The sequence below is a fragment of the Sycon ciliatum genome, chromosome 1 (genome assembly GCF_964019385.1).
Source record: "Sycon ciliatum chromosome 1, ocSycCili1.1, whole genome shotgun sequence".
Classification (NCBI taxonomy): domain Eukaryota; kingdom Metazoa; phylum Porifera; class Calcarea; order Leucosolenida; family Sycettidae; genus Sycon; species Sycon ciliatum.
Window position 1 is genome coordinate 83,638,753 of NC_088643.1, and position 27,115 is coordinate 83,665,867.

The 27,115-nt window shown below is 48.7% G+C and overlaps 1 protein-coding gene and 1 non-coding gene across 2 annotated transcripts in view; both read left to right on the forward strand.

Moving 5' to 3' along the window:
* The window catches only part of LOC135805930 (uncharacterized), a 30,442-nt gene extending 3,385 nt beyond the window's left edge, over positions 1-27,057 (forward strand). The window contains exons 4-25 of the mRNA XM_065320052.1: positions 540-618; positions 1,173-1,282; positions 1,655-1,676; positions 4,327-4,375; positions 4,887-5,037; positions 5,350-5,438; positions 6,543-6,706; positions 8,283-8,469; positions 9,160-9,276; positions 10,604-10,703; positions 12,150-12,195; positions 12,508-12,571; positions 13,077-13,191; positions 17,127-17,190; positions 17,768-17,797; positions 20,268-20,412; positions 21,033-21,109; positions 21,416-21,539; positions 22,182-22,238; positions 23,465-23,566; positions 24,407-24,484; positions 26,464-27,057. Of these exons, the coding sequence (XP_065176124.1) occupies positions 540-618; positions 1,173-1,282; positions 1,655-1,676; positions 4,327-4,375; positions 4,887-5,037; positions 5,350-5,438; positions 6,543-6,706; positions 8,283-8,469; positions 9,160-9,276; positions 10,604-10,703; positions 12,150-12,195; positions 12,508-12,571; positions 13,077-13,191; positions 17,127-17,190; positions 17,768-17,797; positions 20,268-20,412; positions 21,033-21,109; positions 21,416-21,539; positions 22,182-22,238; positions 23,465-23,566; positions 24,407-24,444 (1,930 nt within the window). The 3' untranslated portion in view covers positions 24,445-24,484; positions 26,464-27,057. The remainder of the gene's footprint in view (positions 1-539; positions 619-1,172; positions 1,283-1,654; positions 1,677-4,326; positions 4,376-4,886; positions 5,038-5,349; positions 5,439-6,542; positions 6,707-8,282; positions 8,470-9,159; positions 9,277-10,603; positions 10,704-12,149; positions 12,196-12,507; positions 12,572-13,076; positions 13,192-17,126; positions 17,191-17,767; positions 17,798-20,267; positions 20,413-21,032; positions 21,110-21,415; positions 21,540-22,181; positions 22,239-23,464; positions 23,567-24,406; positions 24,485-26,463) is intronic.
* Positions 16,934-17,005, forward strand: Trnaq-cug (transfer RNA glutamine (anticodon CUG)). The gene has a single exon. It is a non-coding gene; the product is annotated as a tRNA-Gln (tRNA).
* Positions 27,058-27,115: the final 58 nt, after the last annotated feature.

Consider the following 27,115-nt stretch of genomic DNA (forward strand, 5'->3'; position numbering starts at 1 on the left):
GCCAGTGTAACCTTTTTGAACCATGTTACGTGATGTGAAGTTGTGCCGTCGCAGCACAGCATAGAGGTTGTGCAGGCAGTTGCACACTCTAGGGGGTCATGTATATGTTCTGCCGTCGCAGCACTGCATAGAGGTTGTGCAGGCAGTTGCACACTCTTGGGGGTTATATACATGTACTCTTGCTAAAACCCATTTCGGCCGCATCAAATTTTCGGCCTCTACTGCTGCCGCCTGTATACACTGTCACACTGAACATTGCAAAACAAAATTTCGGCCGCAACGAATTTTCGGCCAAACATGACCAGGCCGAACATGACCAGGCCGAAAATAGCCGAAAGTAAATATGCACCGAATATTTGCTGACTTACAGTATGTATATCTTGCCCATGCACTGGAGGATGCACCCAGTGTGCTGAGAGTTCTCAATACATGGACTAGTACCCGCAGAGGCAAAGCGAGAGCAGTAAACTAACCTTGCCCCTGTTCAACTCTGTGTGTGTTTACCCGTGCATGTGTATGTGCATTGGCTGGCCGTGCAGGCGCAAGATTGCTACAGTCACTCTCAATGGCAATGTGTCTATACACATGGCATCTCAACTCAGCTCTTACTGGGATAAGGTGCGTGCAATGTTCTTCCGTGTATATGTGTGTGTGTGTGCGTGCGTGCATGCGTATTGTGTTCTATTTGTTTGCATGCACCTGTTCTTGTGCGTGCGTGTTTTTTTAATTTTAATTTAATTTTATTTTACAAAGATCACTTGAATGCCAAACAATACATGAGCTGCAGCTCGTGTGTGTGTGATTATGTGTTTGCTTGTGTGTGTACTGTATATGTGCAGTCATATGTGTGTGTGTGTGTGTGTGTGTGTGTGTGTGTGTGTGTGTGTGTGTGTGTGTGTGTGTGTGTGTGCTCTCTGTCTCCTCCCCCCCCCCTCCCGCACCGCACCTGTCACACTTCTAGATAAACTGTTTCAAATCTTTTCTCACACTAGACAACTTGGCATCCGGTGAGCTCAAGTGTGCTGGGTGGGAAACCTGTCGAGCCTCCCCTGCCCCGCTTGTCTTAGCACCATCACCCACACACCATCACCCACACACCACGACAGCAGTCAAGTTACCTGGTATATCATGTAACATGTTGCCCTATGATTGTGTTGTGTCTATTGCTGCAGGTTTGCAGTGTGTCGGCCGTGTTGCTGGACTACTTGGGTACGCGCAAGAATGGTTTAGCCGATGATGCTTCGTGCTCCTTTCAGCCGCCTCAAGTGGTCAAGAGCACTGGGTAAACATTGTGTGTATGTGTGTGCGCGCGTGCGTGCGTGCATGTGGGCGGGCGTGCGTGCGTGTGGGCGGGCGGGCGTGCATGCGTGCAGGCGGGGGGGGGGGGGGTAGTGTTGAAACGTTGTAATGCAACGGAACTTGTTCGCATATGCAGTGTTGTGGGAATGGGTGTGTCCACCCAATTCCCTCTGAACTTGCTGTTTGCATACCAAAGCTATTTATTAAGGAACTCACTTTTGTTTTCTCATCGTCAGTCGCTTGAAGATTTTCATATGCACTAAACTCTGAGTTGCAACTGATCCCGAGTGGTTTCTTTTCTTGTGCATGTGTGTGTGTTTGTACGTGTGTGCATTTGCCTATTTTCCCACTGCAGGGAAGTGAGCCGTGCACCTGTTGTAAGTGTAACAAGTGTCTGTATCAGCATAGGGCTGGGCTATAGGGCTGGGCTATAGGGCTGGGCTATAGGGCTGGGCTGGCGAGCATTCAGCCAAATGATGCAGTCCTAAGGTTTTAGGCTCATCTTGTTTGAGATAAATGCCATTATGTCTCACGTCGGACTTACTGCTGAACTCCAACAGTAAGACAGGCAGGCAGGCATTTTTGCAGACAGCCAGCCAGACAGCCAGACAGCCAGCCAGCCAGCCAGGACAGACAGACAGACAGATGATCTTCTCTATCTACCTTCTACTATCTTATTAGTGTACACAGTGCAGTGCGCGATGAATGGCGAGAGAGAGAGAGAGAGAGAGAGAGAGAGAGAGAGAGAGAGAGAGAGGGGGGGGGGGGGGAGAAGCTGTGTTGCAACTCCCAGTTTCACGTAGTCACAATCAAAACTTGCCTGATGATTGTGACTATGCGTAGCTCGGAGTTGCATCACAGCTCCCCCCCCCCCCCCCCCTCCCTCTCTCTCTCTCTCTCTCTCTCTCTCTCTCTCTCTCTCTCTCTCGTGTGGAAGCCCAGGCGCGTGCACCGTATGAGTTTTTTCGTGTCTGGAAACCACCTTTTTTCGGGCAATCTTGCCAAAGGAAAAGCGTGCCTACGCTCGTATACTGGATTGCTTATCGTGCATACGCGTCGATCGACGGGCAGTTTACAGTACAGTGACTATGTCCTTATTTCGAAGTGAGAGAGAGAGAGAGAGTTGCTTTGCATGCAGTTCAAAATACATTATTCTCTCTTTCTTCAGTGGAGAGCAGCCACAGAGAGATCGATCTCTATAATTGTAGCTCTGGTTCGCTCCTGGATTGGCGATGACGTTCAAGAAATCCGTTTTGTCTCGAAATTTGAGTCAAGCACGCGCGATGCAAGTCAGTTCAAGGATATAATTGACGATATGTCCTTCCAAACTGTTGACTCAAATCAAGATGACAGCCTTTCGTTCTCGCTCATGTGCGCAGCAGAGATGTTCGTCAAAAACGTAACGTCGTTGTCGACTGGAAGACGTAAAAATGTGCGTCCATGATCCACTTGCGCTGCTTCAGAACGAAGCGCTGCTCCGGCCGCGACTCAAGGACGCGGGGCTTCGCTTTTCTCCCGCGAGCTTCCATCGAAGCAAGGTCCATAACTCTTTATTGAAATCATGTGGAACATTGCCAATACATGCCGAAACCTTCGTCATAAGAACAGAAAGAAAGATACGTCGAATGTAAGCAGTGTTTTGATGAAACAAACATGCCTGCATGGAGTGGACTAGTGAAGTACCATAGACAAAGTGTTATACTTATACTATATATAAGTTATAGACTGTAGTCTAAGTGTATACAGTTACATGTAGCCTGGGCGGCTAGGCCTATCAAACTAACTTTTACGGGTTCAATATGACAAACATGTATACATGGTATATGAGTACATTTACTTTTTGAAGTGCTGGTATGTAAAAGGTAACCCGTACCCATTTTATCCTGTTACCGGTCATACATGTACCAACATATCCATGTAACATCGTCCCCTCCCTCCATTCCTCATTACTCTTTTAAGAGTAATGAGGAATGGAGGGAGGGGACGATTAACAGTCTTATTTCTGTCCTTTCTACCCCTGTACCTGGTGCCCTCTCAGACGCGTTTGTGCCGGCATGATCTGATGATAGCAGTCGGACGAGCCCCGCATCTCATCAGCACCAGTGTTCATTGGTGCCCTGCACCCCTGATCTTGAGCCCCCCCCCCAGCCTCCTCCCTAGCTAGCCCTCGCCGTTATCTCCGACGGGATGTTCGGGGGATGCGCGTGTGCACAAACGAGCCCGATCTTTGAACAGCTCCGCCTCACCACCCTGGAGGACATGTTTAACATTAAGCTCCTCATCTTTGTCCGTCGTTGTCTGTTCTCCCGAGCTAGCTCCCTCTTCACCAGCTTCTTCGTGAGAGTTACTGGTGACCGCACTCGGGGAGCAGCACATCACCTCGTTCGAGTACCATTTTGGCCCGGTCCTGCGGGTCGAGCGACCGTGCAGTTCATCGGCGCAGTCCTGTGGAACCAGCTCCCGCCTGATCTCCGTTCCGAGCCCAGCCACCTTCAGTTCTGTGCCCTGCTAAAAGCGCATCATGGCTCCGCTTAAATGCTTTTCGGCTAGTGTGTTTCTGTGGTATAGCGGACTGAAGAATAGTAAACGTGTTTTGCAATATATGTATGAAGCTATTTTGTATATAGTATGTTCCCATTCCGTTTTTGCTTTGGTGTAGCCCTGAGGTTGATTGCTTATTTATTTCTACCCTTCCTCTCTCCATACTTCTGTCCCCCCCCCCCCCTCTCTCTCTCATTCCTTCTGTCGTCCACATGTATCAAAGGAGGCGGCGAAATCACCTGTTTGTGGTGCGACGTTAAATAAACTTCTACAACTACAACACAAATACATAATTATACAGTGGGTCTCCAGAAAAAAATTACCAACTCTAGAAACCCCCCTTTCAAGACTCGGTGCACGCCACTGAAGCCTCTGCCTACATGGGTATTGAGCACTCTTCGAGCAGTGGAGCACGCTACATGTACTTGATTACGTAAATGGCTTAGCCCAATTGATTAATTTTGTTTGTTGTGTTGTGTTGCGTAGACAACAGTTGCGGATGAGTATAGCCACCGGAAGCAAGCATGCACTGAAGGTACGCTTTTCATGTCCGAATGCTGACTGGTAGTATTGAACACTGCATGTGTGTGTTTGTGTGTATGTGTGTGTGTGTGTGTGTGTGTGTGTGTGTGTGTGCATGTGTGTGTGTGCGTGCGTGTGTGCGTGCGTGTGTGTGTGTGCGTGTGTGCATGTGTGTGTGTGTGTGTGCATTCGCGTGTGTATATGTGCGTGCGTGTGTGCATCTGCACGGGCAGGCATGCATGTGTGCGTGTGAAGTGACTATGGACCGCTATCTGAGTGTCATAGACATGGCCACGCAATGCAATAAGCAGTGTGTGTAGGGCAGTGCGCTGAGTATGGGCAGTCTTCAGTGGATAGTCTTCTTCTCCTTCCCTATTCCGCCCCCTCTCTCTTTGGCTTGTCACCAAGGACTTGTGTATATAGCTATACTTGTCTGTGCTATTTGCATGTTACTTATTTCAAGTTATTTGCTACAGTTTGTTGAATCTGTGTAGCACTGTCATGTCACATGTTTTGAAATGCAGCTCTGGACTGGTGTACCGTGCCGTGTGCAAAAGCCAGCAGTAGCGACTTGCGAGCTACAAGTCACCCGACGCCGACCGGCGACTCGGATTCGTTCCTTCTCCTGACTGTACAGCGCACGGGACATGCTTTGTTCTGGGAGATACAGAGTCGGTACGGTTTCACTGTCTGTGCGTGTAGGACTTTCTCCTCCTCATTGTTTGCGTCTTTCTTGCTCCATTGTCCTCTCATGTAATGATCACATGCCAGCAACCATCTCATGCATGCTTCTCTTGCGCCGGGCGTATACATGGTACATACATACATACATACATACATACATACATACATACATACATACATACATACATACATACATACATACATACATACATACATACATACATACATACATACATACATACATGTGTGTGTACATGTGTGTGTACATGTGTGTGTACATGTATTCTGTGAACGTGTCTTTAGGAACGGCCAGACTATACCGGTGTTACTGTACTCCCACCTGTTGCAACAAGACCGTCCGCTGTCAGTCACCGAGGTGCCAGTCAGTACCGGTGAGTACATGTAACCGAACACACACCTCACCGTAAGGGGGGGGGGGGGGGGTGTGGAGAAGAGAGTTTCCCCACGCCTGATGGGTAACTCTACTACGCCAGCCGTATTCCATGTACAGTAAAACCTGTAACTAAAGACCACCGTGACATGGTGACGAGCGACTACAAACCACTTCGCCAGGCACGGACGGTCTCACATTATTATTATTATGGTTGTGCGATGCAAACCTCTAACTAAGGACCACCTGCCACTGAAGACCGCTTTCTCTGGCCCCAAGGGCAAGGGGTGGTCGTTAGTCACAGGTTATACTGTACTGTGCTCGGCCTGGACTTGCGTTGGTCCTCGTAATGGCATGCCCCTTTAACCGCATATGTTGCGGTTTTAGAAGAGTAAAAGCGCATTTCTACAGAAAAAGGGCATGCCCTTGTGCACGTACTTCAAAGTACCGGTATTTGGATGTGCAGTAAGAGCGCTCCGGTCGCTGTCAGATGTGATTGCGTGCAATGTTTTTCCCCTGGTCCCGGATGTGTTGTCGGGACTAGACCGTTCTCACTCTCACACACTTTCAATAAAGGCAAGGTAAAAAAAAAGGATTGTTTATCGTCAGCGCCGGCCTCCAATTTTCAACTGCTTGGCCGAACTGCCTGGCCGAGCTGCCTGGCTGAGCTTATTTTTATTTTCTTAGTACATGTACTGTATGTGTGTACCTGGCTGAGCGTATTTTACAGTCGGGTACGGGTGCTTTATGTTGATCAAGCATGTGCTGCATACACTGACATACATGGCATTTGTACTACATGTATGGTCTATGAGGTATACTTGCAGTAGCACACTGTCTTGCACTTTGCGGCATTCGAACTGCGTAGCTGTATCTTCGAAGGCAACATTGGAAACTCCCCAGCCCCACTACAAGGTGACCGACTTGTTTCCAACTTTACAGCCCATCTCTGCACTTTGTTTTGTGCTGGAGTTCAAGAAAGAAAAGATGTGTCGTCATGCATGCATGTGTTCACAATCCTGGTGCTTGAAAGTGTGATGTGATGTTTGTGTGTGTGTGTGTGTGTGCGCATTCGTCTTTGTGCGCGTGCATTTGTGTGGAACAGGAGGCAAACAGATTTGCTTTGCTGTTGGCTTTTCCAACGGCACGGTGTTGAAACTGACGGCCAAGATGAAGACCAGGAGCAAGGGCGGCAGCAAAGTTGCAGATGTCAGCACTTGCATGCTGTGGCCAGAGACTGATGGTATTCCGGTGACTCGATTAACTCGTGTGAGTTTGAACACTTTCCACGGTGGTTAAAGGGGAAGTATACCCTAAAATCAAATTTTCACCAGTTGTAGTCTTCGGGGTGCTGAGTTGAATGGTCTTGGTCCGAGGAAGCTGAGACGCTCCCTTCCTCCTTTATTCCCAATCGAACTCGCGCACTTCCACCGAAACTGGGTGATTGCGCCCTACTAGATGGGGATTTGTATGCAAAATGTCACTAAAAGCGCCATTTCGTTCTTATAAAAGCACGTATGACCGCCATTGGCCCATATGTTGTGGTCTTTTGGACGCTGAGTCGACTGGGTTTGGTCCGAAAAGGCTGCGATACAGCGTTCCTCCTTTATTCCCAATCGAACATGGTTGAACAAGCGGCCACATGCTCCTGCGTACACCAGTCACCTGGTCACCGTGCCTGCAGGGTACAACTTACTAGCCTGTTTGACCTTTTTTGGGTGCAGTCCTGTCACTCGAGTTGAACTCGAGTTGAACCTTGGTGTGAAAGTTGTCGCCTGCTGGCGCGGTGACCAGGTGATTTGGGCACCCAGGAGCACGTGACCGCTTGTTCAACCATGTTCGATTGGGAATAAAGGAGGAACGCTGTATCGCAGCCTTTTCGGACCAAAACCAGTCGACTCAGCGTCCAAAAGACTACAACATATGGGCCAATCGCGGTCATCCGTGCTTTTATAAGAACGAAATGGCGCTTTTAGTGACATTTTGCATACAAATCCCCATCTAGTAGGGCGCAGTCACCCAGTTTCGGTGGAAGTGCGCGAGTTCGATTGGGATTCAAGTAGGAAGGGAGCGTCTCAGCTTCCTCGGACCAAGACCATTCGACTCAGCACCCAGAAGACTACAACTGGTGAAAATTTGATTTTAGGGTATACTTCCCCTTTAAATCTGTGTTGAGCGGTGTTGGACTCTGATATCTTCTAGCTGTATCGGGATATCTACTACTACGTGTTGTGAATGCAACGAGAGCAAAACTAGCAGTGATGAATTGCCTGGAAGAGGCTCTGATAAGAGAGAAATCAGTGCCCACTCTATCAGTTGTAGATTGCACTGGCATGCGCACAGAAAGAGAGCAACGCAGTGTGTGTGTGTGGGGGGGGGGGGGGGGGGGGGGCTTTCACATCTTTGTGTGTGTGTGGGGGGGGGGGGGGGGCTTTTCACATCTGTGTGTGTGTGGGGGGGCTTTCACATCTGTGTGTGTGTGGGGGGGGGGGGCTTTCACATCTGTGTGTGTGGGGGGGGGGGGGGGGGGGGGGCTTTCACATCTGTGTGTGTGTGTAGGGGGGGGGGGGGGGCTTTCACATCTGTGTGGGGGGGGGGGGGGGCTTTCACATCTGTGTGTGTGGGGGGGGGGGGGCTTTCACATCTGTGTGTGTGTGGGGGCTTTCACGTCTGTGTGTGTGCGTGCATGTGTGTGTGTGTGTGTGTATGTATGTGTGTGTGTATGTATGTATGTATGTATGTATGTATGTGTGTGTGTGTGTGTGTGTCTATGTGTGTATATGTTCCTACATGCTGAACGTGTCTGTTTATCTGTCTGTGTATGTGTGTTGCTGTAAACATGTAGAATGGCAAGGACAGCCTACTGGTAGTCAAGAACGATGTCATTCTCTTATTACCTCTTCAAGAGATCACTGCGCCAACTGCTGGCAATACCGATGCCACTGCTCCAACAGCTGGTGATACTGCTGCCACTGCTGCTGCCGCTGTGGCTAGGGCGAAGGTCATAGCACATCCATACGGCCAAGTTGTTGGTGAGTTAGCTTTTTTCCCCCTGGCTAAAACTGGTCGGAGAAAAATCGTGGAAATTTTCAACAAAGTGTGTGCACCTGTGCATTCTCGTGGGATAATTTGCTGTTGCAATCCAAGTCATTTCCTATGTGTGACATCATGGCCATGCTCTTGGAAGACATGGGCATTCTGGTAGTGCATGGTGTTAGTTGTGTAGTGCATGGTGTTAGTTGTCTCCATCCTACTACTGTCGTCAGATCGTTTTCTATTTTTGAATTGCCCAACACAGCCACGCAGGCATGTAGGGTCCTGGGAATCACAGCCTGTCTTGTTTCTTCCATTGATGTTATTATGCTATTCATTTATAGCAAAGAAAAGGACCAAAGAACTACAAGTTACGCTATAATGTCCACTAACACCACCAGTTACTTGAACGTCAGTATCGTCGGTCAGCGTAGTGCAATGTTATCGCATGAGCTGATTGTCAAGTAACTGGTGGTGTTAGTGGACATTATAGCGTAACGTGTAAATCCTTGGTCCTTTTCTTTGCTATAAATTAATCCTTGGCTCTCTATCCGAGTCCATGCTATTCATTGTGTGTTAACAGTGTAACACAAAGTAGCATGCATGGCATATGTTGTAGGGCATTGCAAAATACATTCTCTGCAGTGTGGTATACCATAGTGTCTCTCCGTATTTGTATGTCTTTGTAGATTTGTCTGTGAGTTCCGATGGCGGCAGAATTATTGTCACTGGCCTGTCCAACGTTAGCAAGCTGACATTACCCCGGTGGGACAATGACAGCCGTGATGCCAACGCTATGGAAGAAGGTGTGATTCACGTGGTCTATGTGTGACGGTGTCGATACTAAGATTCGATCTCACTTGCTTGCTCTCGCTGCCTGTCTGTCTCTGTCTGTCTCTGTCTCTCTGTCTCCTGTCTTTCTGTCTCTCTGTCTCTGTCTCTGTCCCTCTCTCTCTCTCTCTCTCTCTCTCTCTCTCTCTCTCTCTCTCTCTCTCTCTCTCTCTCTCTCTCTCTCTCTCTCTCTCTCTCTCTCTCTCTCTCTCTCTCTCTCTCTCTCTCTCTCTGTCTCTCTCTTTCTCTCTCTTCTCTGTCTCTCTCTGTGTGTCTCTGTCTCTCTGTGTGTCTCTGTCTCTCCTGTCTCTCTCTGTCTCTCTCTCTCTCTCTCTCTGTCTCTCTCTCTCTCTCTCTGTCTCTCTCTCTCTCTCTCTCTCTCTCTCTCTCTCTCTCTCTCTCTCTCTCTCTCTCTCTCTCTCTCTCTCTCTCTCTCTCTCTCTCTCTCTCTCTCTCTCTCTCTCTCTCTCTCTCTCTCTCTCTCTCTCTCTCTCTCTCTCTCTCTCTCTCTCTCTCTCTCTCTCTCTCTCTCCTCTCTCTCTCTCTCTCTCTCTCTCTCTCTCTCTCTCTCTCTCTCTCTCTCTCTCTCTCTCTCTCTCTCTCTCTCTCTTTACCTACCAGTCGGATAGCTGAGTTCAGTCAAGGATATAATATTATTAACTAGAGTGCGCACCTCTGCTCAGTTTTGCCCACACCGCTTTCTTGTTGTTATTAACTTTTCCAGAGATTGTTATTTAATACATGCAGAGGTGTAGGGACGTTTCCCGAACTCAGTAGAATCTGGCCGTATTGTCCAAAAACGGGAATGAGAAACTTACTCCGGAAGCGAAAAGAACGTTTCAAGATGAAAATCGCCAAGTGTCCTGCATGCAGCCGCTCAGCTCAGATCTTGTACGAAGCCGTACATGATGGCTCTGAGGTCACTGGAAAACTGGACATCAGCAAAGCATATCCCTCTGTGGATCAGACCGGCAACGGGTTTTCACACTTTGGTTCATGTGTTCTTAGTTCTGTCCATTTGGCCGAGCATTCTGCCCTGTATTTTATGCTTGTCCACATTGTCTCATTGCGTACCTGCCTGCCAACTTGCCCGTTCATTTGTCCTCTCACCAGGAAGTCCACCCGTTCATTCAGGCACTTGCTCGGTGTGTGCGTGTGTGTGTGTGTGTGTTTGTTTGTTTGTGTGTTTGTTTGTGTGTTTGTGTGTGTGTGTGTGTGTGTGTGTGTGTGTGTGTGTGTGTGTGTGTGTGTGTGTGTGTGTGTGTGCATGCGTGTATGTATGTACGTGTTTTCTCTACTAAGATCCTCAGTTCACTGACATGAACATCTCTAAGTTTGAACTGGCTTACTTCACCAGCAGTGTGGTATCCCCGAACGGTGTCGCCGCCTTTACTTCCACCAGGTATGTTCTGTCTATGTATTGATCAGCCCCATGAGTAGCGCAATTTGCAAGAGCCTGCACCTCGGAGTGGGCTCGCTATGCCCCGCTGACGGTGCAAACTCACACAGAGCAGTGTTCATATCGTATGCTTCTGAGGCGATTTTTGTTCATAGACACTCACGACTCTGCCATGCCCACTCCCTTTACAATCGTCTACCGCCTCACGGTTTTAACACCTGACGGCCTTCAGCTTTGTTGTCACCACCTCATTCTTCGTGGTGATGCTTGAATGGTGCAATCCCAGCACAAGTTGCTATGGCTTCTGCTGTAGCATCGCTATCATCGCCTCCGGCGATGGGCGTCAAATGGTCAATGGTCTGTGTGTGTGCTTGCATGCATGTGTGCATGAAATAAAACTGCCATGAATGTGTACGTAGTAGAGAGGTTCCGCAAAACGTAATTACGTTAGTAAAAACGTAGTCGATCTACGGAAAGTCTTACGTTCACTGCATGCGGATCTGTGTTCCGCCATACGGAGTTTCAAATCACGTAGCTGCCCTTGGCAACTCGGAATGCGGCAGTGTACGATTGGGTCGACCTGGGGAGAGAGTCACAAATTTGTATCCCAATCCACTTATGGAGCACCTACGTTATCACACATATGATATACAGCCCTACCGTAAGGCAACACATATTCGGCGCATACCGTATTTTTCCGGTTGTAAGTCGACCTTTTACGACTAAAAATAGAAGGAGAAAGGGTGGGGGTCGACTTACAACCGGGATTCGACTTATAACCGGGAACTATCAGCAGTATCTTACAAAAAATGACCTGCACTGCATGCACGAGTGCACCATGTGTACACATTTTTGCCAGTTTATCGGCATTTTTTCAAGGATTGGGACGGTATGCCCTCCAATAAGGAATGTGTACCTGATTTGTTGATGTGTTAGTAGCAGGGAGTGGTTAGTAATGCTTCGTTGGGTGAAAACTTTAAAACGCAGAATTGAGACCTCCAGAAACGGGGGGTCGACTTATAACCGGTAAAGTACGGTATTTATTTTCGGCTATTTTCGGCCGAAAATTTGTTGCGGCCGAAAGGTTGTTTTGCAAGGTTCAGTGTGACAATGTATACAGGCGGCAGCAGTAGAGGCCGAAAATTTGATGCGGCCGAAATGAGTTTTAGCCCTGGGTGGCCGAAATGGGTTTTAGCCCTGGGTGGCCGAAATGGGTTTTAGCCCTGGGTGGCCAAAATTTGATTATTGGGCGGACAATTTGCAGGCTCACAGTATCTACGTACTCCACGTAGACAACTTTCCGTAAGTGGAGTGCAAACTCGCGAATTCACGGATTTTTCCCGCCCACTAACGTAAAGTTGCTCTGAATACTACATTATGTGTGTGTGTGTGTGTGTTTCCCTTTGTCGTCTGTGTGTTGCGTGTGCCCTACAATCTCTTTCTGCCCAGCGACTCTACATTCGTCACAACACGTGCTTTCCCCACAGCCAATGCCGTGAGTTGTGTATCATTTCCTTTAGCGTTGAACCCATGGTACTCAACCTACCGGGTATTTAACCCTGGCACTGTGCTGAAAGTGTTTAGTATCAGGTGTTTCATCTAACGGTCTCTGCTGGGATGACGGCTACACCATACCTCAGCGGTTAGAGCATCGCTGTCCTCAAGCGAAGGTCCCTGGTTCGAGTCCTGGTGGTGACAGTCAATTTTTTCTTCAGACTTTTTCCGTTCTTCATCTTTCCCTCAGACCAGTGAATGTTTCATCTTCCATTTACATTACTTTTTCCTGTGTATTCTCTCTGTGTGGCAGGTGTACTTTGACTGTATAAGCACACTGGATGAGATCGTCAACATCATTCTAAGCTGGACACATGGTGTGTATTACTTTGCACTACTGTACACTAAAACCAATCAGCAATTGTTTGCATGCATGTGGGTATGGCAGGGGGTCATGATGCAGGCGGATGTGCGTTTCGTAAATCGATGCTTTTAGTGGAATGGCATGTACCCGGCCCTTTCCTAGATTTCGAAATTCGGCAACATTTACTCAAATCAAGACCCTGTGAATTGTTCTGATTGAGCAGCAGGTGAGGTAGTAGAGCACCAGACCCAGCAAAGGGGTCAGGGTCTTTGTATTGGGGCAGGTAGACAACTGATGATTTGATAATGTCACAAATCATTGCTTATCCTTTGACAAACACACGTGCTGCAGGCTAACCATTGATAGTACTCTTCTGTGTGTGTGTGTGTGTGTGTGTGTGTGTGTGTGTGTGTGTGTGTGTGTGTGCGCGTGCGTGTGTGTGTGTGTGTGCTTGTGTGCATGCGTGGCGCGCATACATGTACACGCTTGTGGGTTTTTTTTCTCTTCTCGTTCTGCAGATGGCTGTGTAAGATGTGCTTCTTGGGACGTACGGTCTGGCCTTAAGCATGCCCTCAGTCAGATGGCATCAACAGATGTCTGGCCGTCGCCTCTGTCAGCCGTTATGGACTTCAGGTAACCACCATCTTGCTGCTGACTGTATGCTATTGTCCTCCTTTTGATGGTGTACAGTGAAACAAGAACATCTCAGTTTGTATGCTAGTAGTGAACCAGTTCAGTATAACGTACACCTCAACAGGCCGTAGAAATCTGTATTTTAAAGTTTAAGCCACCAACGTACTGTCTGTACGTCCTAGGTCAAATGACTGGGAAACATATTCAGGGTTATCAATAGTAAGGATTTACATCCCATAGTCCTCAATGCTGCAGTCCCATAGCAAAGCAATGGTGAAAGTTTAGCAAATTTGGGGTCTGCGCCTGTTATTAACCTTTTATGGACCAATTAAATTAGTGTGGAAAATGCGGCATTCGATTGACTGCTGTAACTCAAGAACGGTTATGATTTGTTATAATTATATTATACAAGTTGTATGCAGATCGGTTTAGATCGGTTTAGACATTGTAAACTCTCGACCCCCGAGATAGTGACGAAAATGGCGGACGGACGGGTAGATTGCCAGGAGTTCTCGGCTGAATGTGCTGTAGCGTGCTTCGGCCGGCTGTAAACCCTTAGAGAAGAACGCGATGGGCTGCCAAATTGAGTCGACCAGTTGGTTCAGGGCAGCACCAACAGCGAAGTCGGACGCATCAACCATGAGGGCAATCGAAGCGTCGGGTTGAGGATGCGTGAGAAGCGTAACGACGCTGATGGCTTCCTTGACTGCAGTGAAGGCAGATCGAGCTGTGTCACTGAGGACGATAGCTTTGATCTTCGGCGTCTTGGGATCAGCAAGAAGATCAGTATGCGGTTGCACTATTTTCGCACACCTAGGGATGAACCGTCGATAGAAGTTCACTAGCCCGAGGAAACGACAGAGTGCACGGAGGGATGCAGGCTCAGCATACTCAATGACGGCTTGCACTTTCTCGGGCAGGGTGTGCAGGCCTGCAGCGTTGACTCGGTGGCCGAGAAAGTTGACGGCCGGTGCCAGAAACTCACATGTGTGCAAGCTGATGATGAGGCCATGGTCCTCGAGACGTTGGAACACAGGACGGATATGCTCCAGGTGCTCTTCTCGAGAGGTGCTAGCGATCAGCAAGTCATCCATGTAAACGAAGTAGAAGGGGAGGCCCTGCAGTACTTGGCCGATGAAGCATTGCAATGTCTGACCTGCATTGCGCAGGCCGAACGGCATACGGATGAACTCGTAAAGGCCGAATGGCGTAAGGACGGCTGTTTTCGGGATGCCATCAGGGTTGACAGGAATCTGATGAGCTGCTGCATGCGGCGCAACAGGTGGGACGGGGTGCGGTCTCCAAGCTCTTCTTCCGTCAGCAAACGCCGGAGTCGCTTCTGCTCAGACACCTGAGTGCGGGCGATTAGTTGGCTTTTCAGCGTTGTGTACGGCTCAGTCTGCAGAGGACTGATGAGGAGCTCTCTGACCTCGATGGAGAACTGCTCCGACAGTGCCGCAGCCACATAATCAAACTTGGTCCACTGCGCGGTGATGCCACCATGGCTGAAAATACACTCAGCACGAGCAAACCACAGAGCGGGATCCGAGTGATAAAAGTCGGGCAACTTGACACTGACGGCTTCCACAGCTGCGGGCTGGTCCAAATCAGGGCTACTCCCAATAACGCTACCACCACTGTTGCTGGTTGTGGCCTGTGCCCTGTTGAGCTGGTTTAGCAGAGCCTGCTGCTGTTGCCTGAGCGCCATGAGTTCCTCCCTGGTAACTGAGGGTGCGACCGGGAAAGGTTTCCCGCGGCCCTTCACATTGCTGGCCGGCGTGGCCATGGTGGACAATGTAGCCTTGCCTACAGTACTCTCGAGCGCCGAAGAACGGACCACCGAAGAACGGCCAGGCTAGAATTTCACCAATTTTTAAGAACGGGCTAGGCTGTATTTTTGCAGATAAGAATGAAAACCATAATGTACACTCAGACATACATGTACATGTAGCACTCTGCATACATGTACATGTATGACTGTACAGGTGGAATCCTGATAATTTGAACCTCAAAATGCCAGGAAAAAACTTCTAAATATCCGGACATTCTAATTATCCAAACATGAACCCACAACACAATATGTATGTCAAAATGCTCAAATGGTCACGCAGAGTTGCGCTATGGACCTTAGACACATATTTCACGGATACTGAGCTGACCGGCACAGCCTGCTCATGCAAACTGAACTGACCAGTACAATGTACAGTGAACTTCGAATTACACTTTGCCAACTTCGAATTAGGCGCTGCATCTGCCGCTAGGGTTTACCGGGTGTTAGCGGCCGTCGTGAGTTCCCTTCGGGAACGGACACGATAATTTACTTTTTTTCTTTTCTTTTTTTAACTTCGAATTATCAGCACAAATCCCACACCTTTTCTATGTAAGTGGAATCTTCTGTGGGACTTCTAATTAACCGGACATATCTAGTTCAAGGTTCGAATTATCAGAAATTGTTATGTGGGAATCGTTTAGATAGTAATCAGTCCTGGAAAAACTTCTAATTAAGCAGTATGTTCGAATTAAGCCATATTCGAATTATCAGGATTCCACCTGTACCATCGAATAAGAACGAAACTGCTGTGTTCGCTAAAAATAAGAACGTGCTGGGCTGGAACCCTGACTCCCCCAGTTCTTCGGCGCCCGACAGTACTGTGCAGAATATCGGGGTCACCAATTTAGGGTTTTATGTCGGGCCCTAGACGACGGCTGCAATGGCCAACCGGACAACAAGGAAGTTGAGGCCAAAGAGAATGATTTACTTGAAGTATTTCTTGTGCATGTTTTTGTGTAGGTGTGACGTAATAGTGAGAGTCAGGCCGCTACGGGTACTCCCCCGCCAGCACATCGGGGTCACCAATTTAGCAAATTTAGGTCTGCGCCTGCTAAGGGGGCGCGTGAATCGGGCCACTTCCTGGTCACAACGGACACTTGCACAGTTAGCGGCAATGATTACTTTACACGTTACAGTTAGAAAGATTCGGCAGACGACATAGGAGTCTCCTACGTCCCTGATGATGCCCTCCTGGGTGAAAATTTGGACAATTTATATGTACTGTAGAGGAAGAAAATTTCGTCGGTCAATAATTTCGTCCAACTCCTAAGAAAGGGAGTTCGTCCGGTTGAAAATTTCGTCCATGGATCATAATAGTGTATAGAAAAGCTGGACAAATCGACATTAGTCCGGCACTTAATTTAGTCCAAAAGTTCCTTGGACGAAAAAGACGAAATTAAATTCCAGACGAATATTTCTGCTTATACAGCACTGTACGTGGTGTAGCCAAGGACAAGTCGACTGTTTGTGGGTTGCGAGTTGGGTGTACTGAAAATATGACAAGGCTACAGTGGAGTTTCAAAGTTCTTAAAAAAGGAGACTACATCTGAACAAGAAGTAAGTACAGGGGCAAGGAGCCATAAAAACTTTAAAAAGGTGCTTCGGAAAGGTCCGAGCAGAGAGACTATCTGGAAGAGAAAGTAAGCTAGCTTTCGGCAATCGTATGCAGAAGTGAGGTTCGTTATCCCGCACGGTACGGCAATATGCTTATGGTACGCTAGGTCAAGTGCTTTCAAAAACATTGCGGAAATTGGAGCGTGGACAGCACAAAAGCCACGTGGGTGACTTTGAGAATTATGACGTGGCAAGTCGTTGCACGACAAAAGCTTGAGAATTCTGCATGTCTTTGTTGGTGGTCAGCAAGCAGGTGGTTTCTATTTCTTCTGATGTAGGTGGTAATTACCTGGTCAGGGTTCTATGGTGTAATGGTTAGCACTCTGGACTCTGAATCCAGCGATCCGAGTTCAAATCTCGGTAGAACCTTATTTTTTTCTCTCGCGCCCCGTGTCTGCCCTGATAGTTTTGTGAACTTTGGCTGAAAGCTGTGATGTGTTCTTATTTGTTTTGAATATTTTGTGTGCGTGTTTGTGTTTTGTTGGCTTAGTGATGAATCATCAGTTTGTAATAATCATTTGCAAGTGGCTGTATGGCTGGCATGTGCGACTGAGGTAAGAACACACTGTACATCTAATAGCCGGTGCAAACTGACATGTTTTGCTTTGGGTCCGCTGTGTAGTGTTTCGCTGCTGCACACAACCAATGCCTATGCGGCCTTGTGTTCCATTGCTGTATCCATCATGGAACATCCCTCCCATCCGCTGCTAAAATGAAGTCGGCGGAGCGTCTGCCCTTTGACTATACTTATGCAGTTGCTTGTTGATTTATGCACAGTATTCACTGTCCAAGGCGTGTGCCTCATAAGATAGGACATCGCGGTGGACAACAGCTGGGATTCTAATAGTTCCTGCTTATCTCGGCTGTGCTTCAGCTCTCTGAATCACATTCGTTTTGCTGGAGAAAAAGCCGGGATATGGCATATGACGTCACCATTTCAAAAAAGTGACAAAAAAGTAATAATATTTTCACTAAAACTCGTCCAAAGGGTGCCTGGTAGAGGGAAGTGCCCTTAACTTCAGTGTTTGGATAACTGAGGTGCTATGGGTGTAGATGTCCTTGCTAAGCCATTAGTACTTTCTGTTTGATTGCTCTATGTTGTGCCCTCTTTGCCTGCCCTGCACATGCCAGACGGTCCGGGAAGACAGCCTGCCAGAATGGGTAAGTCGAGCTCATTGCATGCTTGCACATCCTTCACCACCTGGACTACTACATGTACCATGCTGTGCCATCAACAGCTAATGTTCCCTGTGTAGGTGGATGGAGAATGTGTGTAGTGAGAGACTACTAACGTTACATCATTACTAGAGAAATAGTGTGTACATGGTTGTGTACACTGCCCGGGAGGGGGGGGGGGGGGGTACAGGGTTGTGTACACTGCCCGGGAGGGGGGGGGGTACAGGGTTGTGTACACTGGGGGGGGGGGGGGTACATGGTTGTGTACACTGCCGGGGGGGGGGGTGTACACAGGGGGGTACAGGGTTGTGTACACTGCCCGGGAGGGGGGGGGGGGTACAGGGTTGTGTACACTGGGGGGGGGGGGGGGGTACATGGTTGTGTACACTGCCGGGGGGGGGGGGGGCGTACAGGGTTGTGTACACTGCCCGGGGGGGGGGGGGTACAGGGTTGTGTACACTGCCGGGGGGGGGGGGGGGGGTACAGGGCTGTGTACACTGCCGGGGGGGGGGGGGGGGGGTACAGGGTTGTGTACACTGGGGGGGGGGGTACATGGTTGTGTACACTGCCCGGGGGGGGGGGGGGCGTACAGGGTTGTGTACACTGCCCGGGGGGGGGGGGGGGGTACAGGGTTGTGTACACTGCCCGGGAGGGGGGGGGGTACAGGGTTGTGTACACTGGGGGGGGGGGGGTACATGGTTGTGTACACTGCCCGGGGGGGGGGGGCGTACAGGGTTGTGTACACTGCCCGGGGGGGGGGAGGCCTACAGGGTTGTGTACACTGCCCGGGGGGGGGGGGGGGTACAGGGTTGTGTACACTGCCGGGGGGGGGGGGGGGTACAGGGCTGTGTACACTGCCGGGGGGGGGGTACAGGGTTGTGTACACTGGGGTGGGGGGGGGGGTACATGGTTGTGTACACTGCCCGGGGGGGGGGGGGGTACAGGGTTGTGTACACTGCCCGGGGGGGGGGGGGGGGGGCTACAGGGTTGTGTACACTGCCGGGGGGGGGGGGGGGGGCACAGGGTTGTGTGCCGGGGGGGGGGGGGGCTACAGTACTGCCGGGTGCCGAAGAACTGGAGGGGGGTCAGCCTCCTAGCCTAGGCCGTTCTTATTCTCACATACTACACAGTCTATGCACAGTTGAGTCGCAGTGTATACATTGGTATACTGTGCTTGGTGAGATCCTAGCCTGTTTGTTCTCCGGCACCTGACACTACTGTACTACTTCGAAGTAGATGTCACCACTAGATTAAAACTAGGTAACTGTGCTATGGCGCGTGCAGTGATTGGGTTGGGCAGCTGACAGCATGCATTGCTAACCGCTGCATACCTTTGTATATACTCCACCGGTGCAAGCATGCTCATTGCCGGTACCCTAGTCGGGGTACGGGCTGAGTGTGGGTTCTTCGCCGTTCACTGTGTCCGTACCCAGATGGAATGCATGCTGCTGCTGCTGTCTGCCGTTTTAGGCGCATACCAGTACAATGTCATGTATGTAGACTCCAGTGCCTGTACTATACTAGTACTACATGCCCTCTATTCTTGCTCAAAGCACATGTGCCTGCAATGAAACATGCTTGATGGACAGTAACATTGTTTACTGGAAGAAAACGCGACCGTGCGCATTTTGTATGCTTTCGTTTTGTCTCAAGAATCCTGGATGCACACTGTACTCGGGAAACTGGTATTAACATGTATGTAGCACGAATGATGTGCCTTGAAGAGACAAACCTTGATTAGCACAGAGGGAGGGAGGGAGGGGGGGGGGGGGCTTTAAACCTGTTTGATGGCAGTATCCATACTCTAGCAATACCTGTGTGATTGTGATTTCGTCATTACTCTTTTTTAGTGGTGAAACTAATATTCGAATATTCGAACATTCGTTCAGTTTGTCACATTCGAATATTCGTTAAGTCACATTCGAGTATTCGTTACGTCACTTCAAATGCAGTGCCTGTACTTACATGCACGCCGAACACGGTGCAGTGCGTACAGCCTGCCTGTGACTTTGTACTGTATGCATGCACATGTCCATACTGGACTGCCAATGGTGCACATAACATGTATGAACTTCGAAGTAGCCTTATGTGGCAGTACATTTTATGTGGCACTACCGTTTGTCATACCTAATAATAATGACAGTATCCATCTAATGACTGGGAGGAGGGCATGTGATGTCATCTCTGTTACCAAAAGAATATTCGTTCATTCGTTCGTTAAGCCGAAGAATATTCGGCTAGTACTAAGTAGGTTTTGACATTCGTTTCACCACTACTCTTTTTCCCCATGTTTTATGCCGGTGGTTGTGAGACTTATTCCCTGGCCCCCCACCGCTCGGCGCTGCATCTGCCGCTGCTGGATTTCCCCGAGTGTTAGCGGCCGTTGTGAGTTCCCTCAGGAACAGACATGATGAGTAACTGTCTTTCTATCGTTACTTTACTTTTCCCCCCACAGGCCAGTGCTGCACAGCGTGCTCGCAGAGAGCTGACCAGGCGGCGTGCAACAACCCTTCTCAACGCCGACAATGCTGGCACAACCACCGGCAAGGCAACCAACACTCACATACTGTGCACTGCGTCGCGGCCTGTCGCCAGTCGTGGTCAGTCACTAGCAAGAGTCTGCACCCCCCCCCCCCCCTCCCCTCCCTCCCCCAAAAGTGTGCAACTGCTTGCATTTTTCTACGCACGTCTACAATGGCAGCAGGGTTTCACATCACGTGACATGGCAGCAGGGTTTCACATCACATGACATGGTTCAATACGAACCACATCACATGACATGGCGGCAGGGTTTTCACATCGCGTGACGTGGTTCGATTCAAAACAGTAGGGTATGTGAGTGAACACTGAACAGTGCAACGTTACGTCCAGTGAGTTGTACCCAGAAGCAGAGTACATGCACGACATCATACTATAACTAGACGTATCATGGGACAGGGTGCACTGATGATTTTGTCATGTGATGTGATATACTGCCGTCGCACTACAATTGCATACTTGTTTTTTTCTGTCTCTCTGTCTGTCTGTCTCTGTCTGTCTCTCTGTCTCTCTCTCTGTCTCTCTCTCTCATTCTGTCTCTCTGTCTACAGCAATTACTTGTAATCTATGTATCCATCCATCTATCTGCGCTGACGAGTTCACAAAGGACGAAACATGAACCATGTTGTCCGCATATTGAGTATCTACATGTATCTATTTATCTCTTCGCGTTTGCTCTTAGATGCCACACTGAACGCGGCTAGTTGGCTAGTGACATTCTACTATGATAGGAAAGAAGTACTGCAGGCTGCTCTCTCGGTAAGGCATCCTTGGTGCGTTGATTACCAGCTCACATGCTCTATTGACTATGGTGTGAAACCCTCACTCACATCGCACTTTCATATTCAACAATCAGCACTTGATATTCACTTGATCCTGTTTCAGAATCAGTAGACGCTTGATCTTTCTGACCAAAAGATGAAGCTTCTTCCTTGTACCACGGTATCACTGTGTCCTCGAGAAGATGTTGGCAATGAGCGAACAGAAATATTTGTGTCTGTAATGCAAGCCTGTGTAGACCTTTCGGAAGTTTTGAATTACTTGCAATATTCTGCATATCTGCAGGTGTACGAGACCATGGGGGATACAGCATCGCAGGCTGTGATCAAGAAGCTGGCTCGGTCCAGCAATCGCCAGCAGACGGTGGCATCTCTGCCAAGTAGACAGCATTGCCTGGCTTGCCGAGAGGGTGAGAAGAACCGCAAGTAGAACTGAACTATGCGCTGGTGACTAAGACCAATATGGCTCAACAGGGCATTGGGCCTGGGGATAGGGGCTGATTTTCTACTATCAATTCCACTTCTTTGCCCATCCTACAGGCATGTTGAAACATGTCCTGGTGCAACGGGGATTAGAAAACGAACGCCCAAGCTTTGTATGACGGTTTGCATTCATAGCAAAGCTGGCACTTGTTTATGCCAGGGTCTCTTTTTGCTAGGTTAAATTACACAAATAAATACACGCAAAACACACATACCCACACACACACACACACACACATCTTCTGGTTGTTGGTGGCAAGCAGGTGTGTCATGAAATACAATATCATACATGTACTACAAGTGTTTGTAGTGTTACCACATGTACAATTTGTTTGTGCTGCTGCTGTTGCCGCTGCTGCTGTTGCCGCCGCTGCTGCTGCTGCTGTTGCTGCTGTTATTGCTGCTGCTGTTATTGCTGCTGCTGTTGCTGCTGCTGTTACTGCTGCTGTTGCTGCTGCTGTTATTGCTGCTGTTGCTGTTGCTGCTGCTGTTGCTGTTATTGCTGTTGCTGCTGTTGCTGTTATTGTTGCTGTTGCTGTTGCTGTTGCTGCTGCTGCTGGTGTTTGTAGGCATTCAGTGCAGTAGAAGAGGAGGAACGGCGCAGTGCAGTCGTGGTCATATATGGAGTGAGTGTGCATGACAATAAGATCAGGATGTTTCCAAGGTTTAGGCTCTAGGCTGTCTTAGTTTCTTATATCCCAGACTATATGACTGTGATTGCCTTGACAGTAGCTTCAGGCAGTGACTTTAATCCCTCGCACGAGACGCTGATTTTTGGAAACAAGTTTATACTTCCGATGGGAGAATCCGACATGGTAGTGCATTTCGGCGTGGCCAGGTCAAATTGTAGAATATCGCATCGAGTGAATTGCTTTATCTGAGAGAGGAGATGTTCGTGCCCTTGAGACCCGAAGTCCCGTTTACATACGGCAAAATTTAGGAGCTCTGCGCTCAGCGCTTTTTCAGGGTATGAAGTTCGGGTTGTTCTGGTCGGATCGCAGCGTCGCGGACTATTCCATCGTCTTCAGAGTCGAAAAACTACTGGCCATGTGAAATTACAAGGCGGTGAGACGCTTTCGTCTTCCTCTACGAGCGAATTTGTTCTGCGCCAGCATACCAAAGTATGCAATTTCGTACGCGCAGTTCGAGTGACGAGGCGTGTGCACTGTACACTGTACTGCATGCACTGACTGTGCGGTCGTTCTCGATTCTCCCATCACTCCCATTCATTTCTCTGTTTCCAGCAAAAGTCCAACTTGGCGCACTTCAAATCACTATAACTCAAGAATGGCTGGGCCGATTTGAATAATACTTGCAGATTTCCTATGTACTACGCCTGGGAGAATCGAATGAGACCAAAATCGAAGCGATCGGAGCAAGTTTTGAAAATAATTGGGTGTAGTCACTACTTCACGCCTTGTAGCAGAACAATGTACGACCATGATGAATATCCCACACGCACAGCACTCACAGTGCACCCGGAGTGAGTGATCGCATTTCCGAATATGTTTTGATCGTTGAGGACTAAAACCGTGGCTATAGGAAATTCCGGACCGAGCTAAAGTGGTTGGTTTAGTGATTAGTGAGTTGGTGACCGATGTTCCACTTTACTTGGCAAACACAGTAACTGACGCGTGATATGTTGTGTGCTGCCTGTACCTGCTTCTGTCTGCTATTGTGTTGTCACCGCCGTTGCTGTTCACGCTGGTACAACGCTGCTACTTTACTGCTGCTCCCTGCTCCTGTGCCGTGACTTTCTGTCACCAACATCACCACTAACACCTCGCCACCACCTCCACCTCCGCCGCTGTAACCGCTGCTCCGGTCATGATGGTGTTCACTGCTATTGTAGGCTGCTGCATGAGCTGTCTTTCAGTTCTGGATGGTATGACGGACAAGGACAGCGTCACTTGTTCTCACTGCTTCTCACAGTACTGCTGCGGCATTGTGTTAGGTGAGTGTGTGTGTGTGTGTGTGTGTGTGTGTGTGTGTACGTGTGTGTGTGTGTGTGTGTGTGTGTGTGTGTGTTACTATTAGCCACTGACCCTCAAGCTTGACACGTTCCTCTGTGTGTGTACGTGTGTTGTTATGATGGCATTGCAATGTTGGCCTGTGATATCTGACCATCCGACCCTCGGGTTGAACACAGTGTTATGAGTTGCTCGGGGGTGCATCTTCCGATGTAAGCATTGAGGCGAACTCCACAGCTACCCATAGCTTATGTATATTTTAAAAGCTGTGTTCACAACTGGCACGGATACGTGTGAAACCACGCGTTTGTGCGTATTTTGCTGGCGTTTGGGGCGTTATGCGTATGGAAACGTGCCGAAATGGAAATTCCAACATGTTGTATTTTTCAGCGCGTACCGGCGTACATGCCAGTTGCTTTGACTTGCAGGGTCAACAAATTAGTACTCGAAGGCGTCGCACGCCCTAAATACGACGCTACCTGCTGTTTTTGTGAACGCCTGAGCACGCGTTTGGGCACGCATGAACCGCAAGCGCACCGTGTCCACCCGTCAGTTGTGAACACGGCTTTAGGCTGTAAGATGGCATTGTAGGCTGCTGAAGATGTGGTGTTGAAAACGATGCACCGGACACTGAGGGCTGGATTTCACTGCCCTCCACTCTGCCACTGCAGTGTTGTACATGTATATACACCGGCACCGTGTCAGAATTGGAAAAAAGTTCAAAAAACCTAAACATTTTACTTAGTTTGTGCTCGCCATCATGACGTGGTGCTGGTGCTGGTACTGGTGCTAATGCGGTTGCTGTTCACTTCTTCCTGTCATAGGTGACACATGTTTGCTTTGTGGCGGAGACGTTTCATAGGTACTGCTGCTACTTCTGCTGTTGCCCTTGCTTCTGGCTGGTGAGTTGATGTGTGTGTGTGTGTGTGTGTGCGTGTGCGCGCGTGTGTGTGCGTGTGTGTCTTGGGTTTAGTTGTTGCTGCAATGGCAACAGCTCTGTTGATTTCAGGTCCTGCCCTCTGCTAAGCATTCTCGCAGGTGCCACTGGGGCCATAGAGAATCAGCTTGGCATTGAGAGCCACAGAGAGTCAGCTTGGCATTGAGAGCCATAGAGAATCAGCTTGGCATTGAGAGCCATAGAGAATCAGATTGGCATTGAGGGCCATAGAGAATCGGATTGGCATTGAGAGCCATAGAGAATCAGCTTGGCATTGAGAGCCATAGAGAATCAGCTTGGCATTGAGAGCCATAGAGAATCAGCTTGGCATTGAGAGCCATAGAGAATCAGCTTGGCATTGAACTGCCCATACGTTGACGTTCACACCATGCCACTATAGTAGTATGAAGACGACGTTACAATGTAGGAAGTAGTTGTGCCAAACCCAGCCAGTAGAATTGTGTACATTGAAGTATAGCTACTCACAGCCGCGGGTATGGAACAGTGTGAAACTCTGGATGTCATTCTCACCGCACACGCTGCTCGTCAAGGAGTAACTAGATGAGACTGACATGAAACGTGTGTAAGGCTGAGGCTTTCTAATTACGGCTGGCTTTGATTTCGATGAAACTTGATTCTCGTCCTTCGAATCGATAATGTACTGAGTGTTCGGTGCTTGATTCCATCATTCCCACTGGCATGCACTGTTTCACACTGTTTCGTACAGCTGTGTGCTCAAGTCAGTCTGAGCTTGCCCACATGCTAAAGCTATAATGCCTATGATTGAAAGGCAAGAAAGGTTAGGATACCGTAAAAGTCCGTAAATAGGTACGTATTTACTTTCGAATTTAGTGACCACACCCGAACTAACTTTCGGGCGGGTATTGACTTTCGGGCACGAACTAACTTTCGGGCCTGACTTGTGTGTAGTGGAGAAGTTATTTTTATGTAGATGTACATGCTACATGCTGCATGTGCGCACCGTACCGGTACTTATTTCGGGCAGTATGTTTCTCAGGCTTGACTTGACCTCAGCGAGCCAAAATCGCAAGTCGACCGACACTGTACATATGACATGTACATGCATGCGATTTTCGTCGTCCAGCATAGCAAGCTGTGTTCGTTTCAGAGGGAGGGGAGGGGTCCGAGTACGAAATGAACGATGTTCGTTTCCGGGACGACAGAAAACTTTCGCGACAACCCCTTATTACGGAGGTTTAGCATCACTAATTTCGCATTAAAGTTCACAAACACGCTTCGGCTCGCGAATAAACTGGAATGCTAAATTTCGCACTTTTCATTCGGAAAAGCAGTCGAGACATGAATTGCAGATCCGTCTCAGGACAGCTGTGAATTTACTACATTCTACTGTCTGTACACATGTACGTGTCAATGTCGTGCCAGCGCCAATTCTGTTTACTAATCCTCATTACAACACGGAGTCACTGAGTTCGACTTCCATCGGAGTGCAAACTCGAGCGCGGAATTCATCTTGCTCCATTTCTGTACTATCTTCACATAATGTGAAGAGAAGAGAAGAGAGAGAAGAGAAAGAGAATAGAGAGATATTATCTCTTTCTCTCATTACTGTTGTTTGATGATCGCTTTGTGCGTGAAACTCTGAGTTACAACGTAAATCTTCCTCTGCATCTTGTTGTAAGTACAGTCAGACCTCGCATAACCGCACACATCCGTTTTCCACAAAAATATCCGGATAGGCGAGGGAACCGGATAATCGAACACACATACTGTATGTAAGCATGGCATATGCTGTACATTTGTAACCAACTATTTTCTTCCGGATGGCGAGGGATCCGGATAAACGAGGACCGGATAAGCGAGGTCTGACTGTAGCTCTGCCCTTGGGCATCGAGTACTCTACTGGACTGTCTGGAACCGTCTTTCTGTTCTATCTCTTTGTTCTCCTCTGTTTGCCTTGTTCAGACTCCTCACAGCGCCGGCACATTCACACACTCGTGCAAACATGTGTGCACAGCGCCTGCACTGTGCTATTGGATCTCTGAGAGGGAGGGAGAGAGAGAGAGAGAGAGAGAGAGAGAGAGAGAGAGAGAGAGAGAGAGAGAGAGAGAGAGAGAGAGAGAGAGAGCCAGTGTACGACTATGCAGTGTGCGCACTCATCACTCCCTGCTGTGCCTGCTGATGTGGCTATTGGTAGTATCCACGCAAGTACTTGTACAAGTACACCAGTCTCATCACTGGATGCTCTCGTGTACCAGATAGCATATAGGAGATAGCATATAGCAGAATTTGCTACAACCCTCCCCCCCCCCTCCCTGGCTTTCCAGTTTGCATCTGTCGGCTTGTAGTGAACGGTGTCATGTTTGAGATGTAACCAAGCGCCTCTGTTCTTATTCAAGGTGGTGTGAATGCCAGCGGTCACGTGTCTTGTCTTCTTTGCTCCCTCCATTTGGCGCGCTTACTCCTTTAAAACTGCCGACTAGATAGCCTTTTGCAGTGAACTATTGTATGTGAATTATTTATTGAGCATGCTGTGTGTAATAATAACGATGAAAAGTATGAATGCCGCAGACATCACCACGCAACATGACAATTTGTTAGAGATGTGAAATTGTGT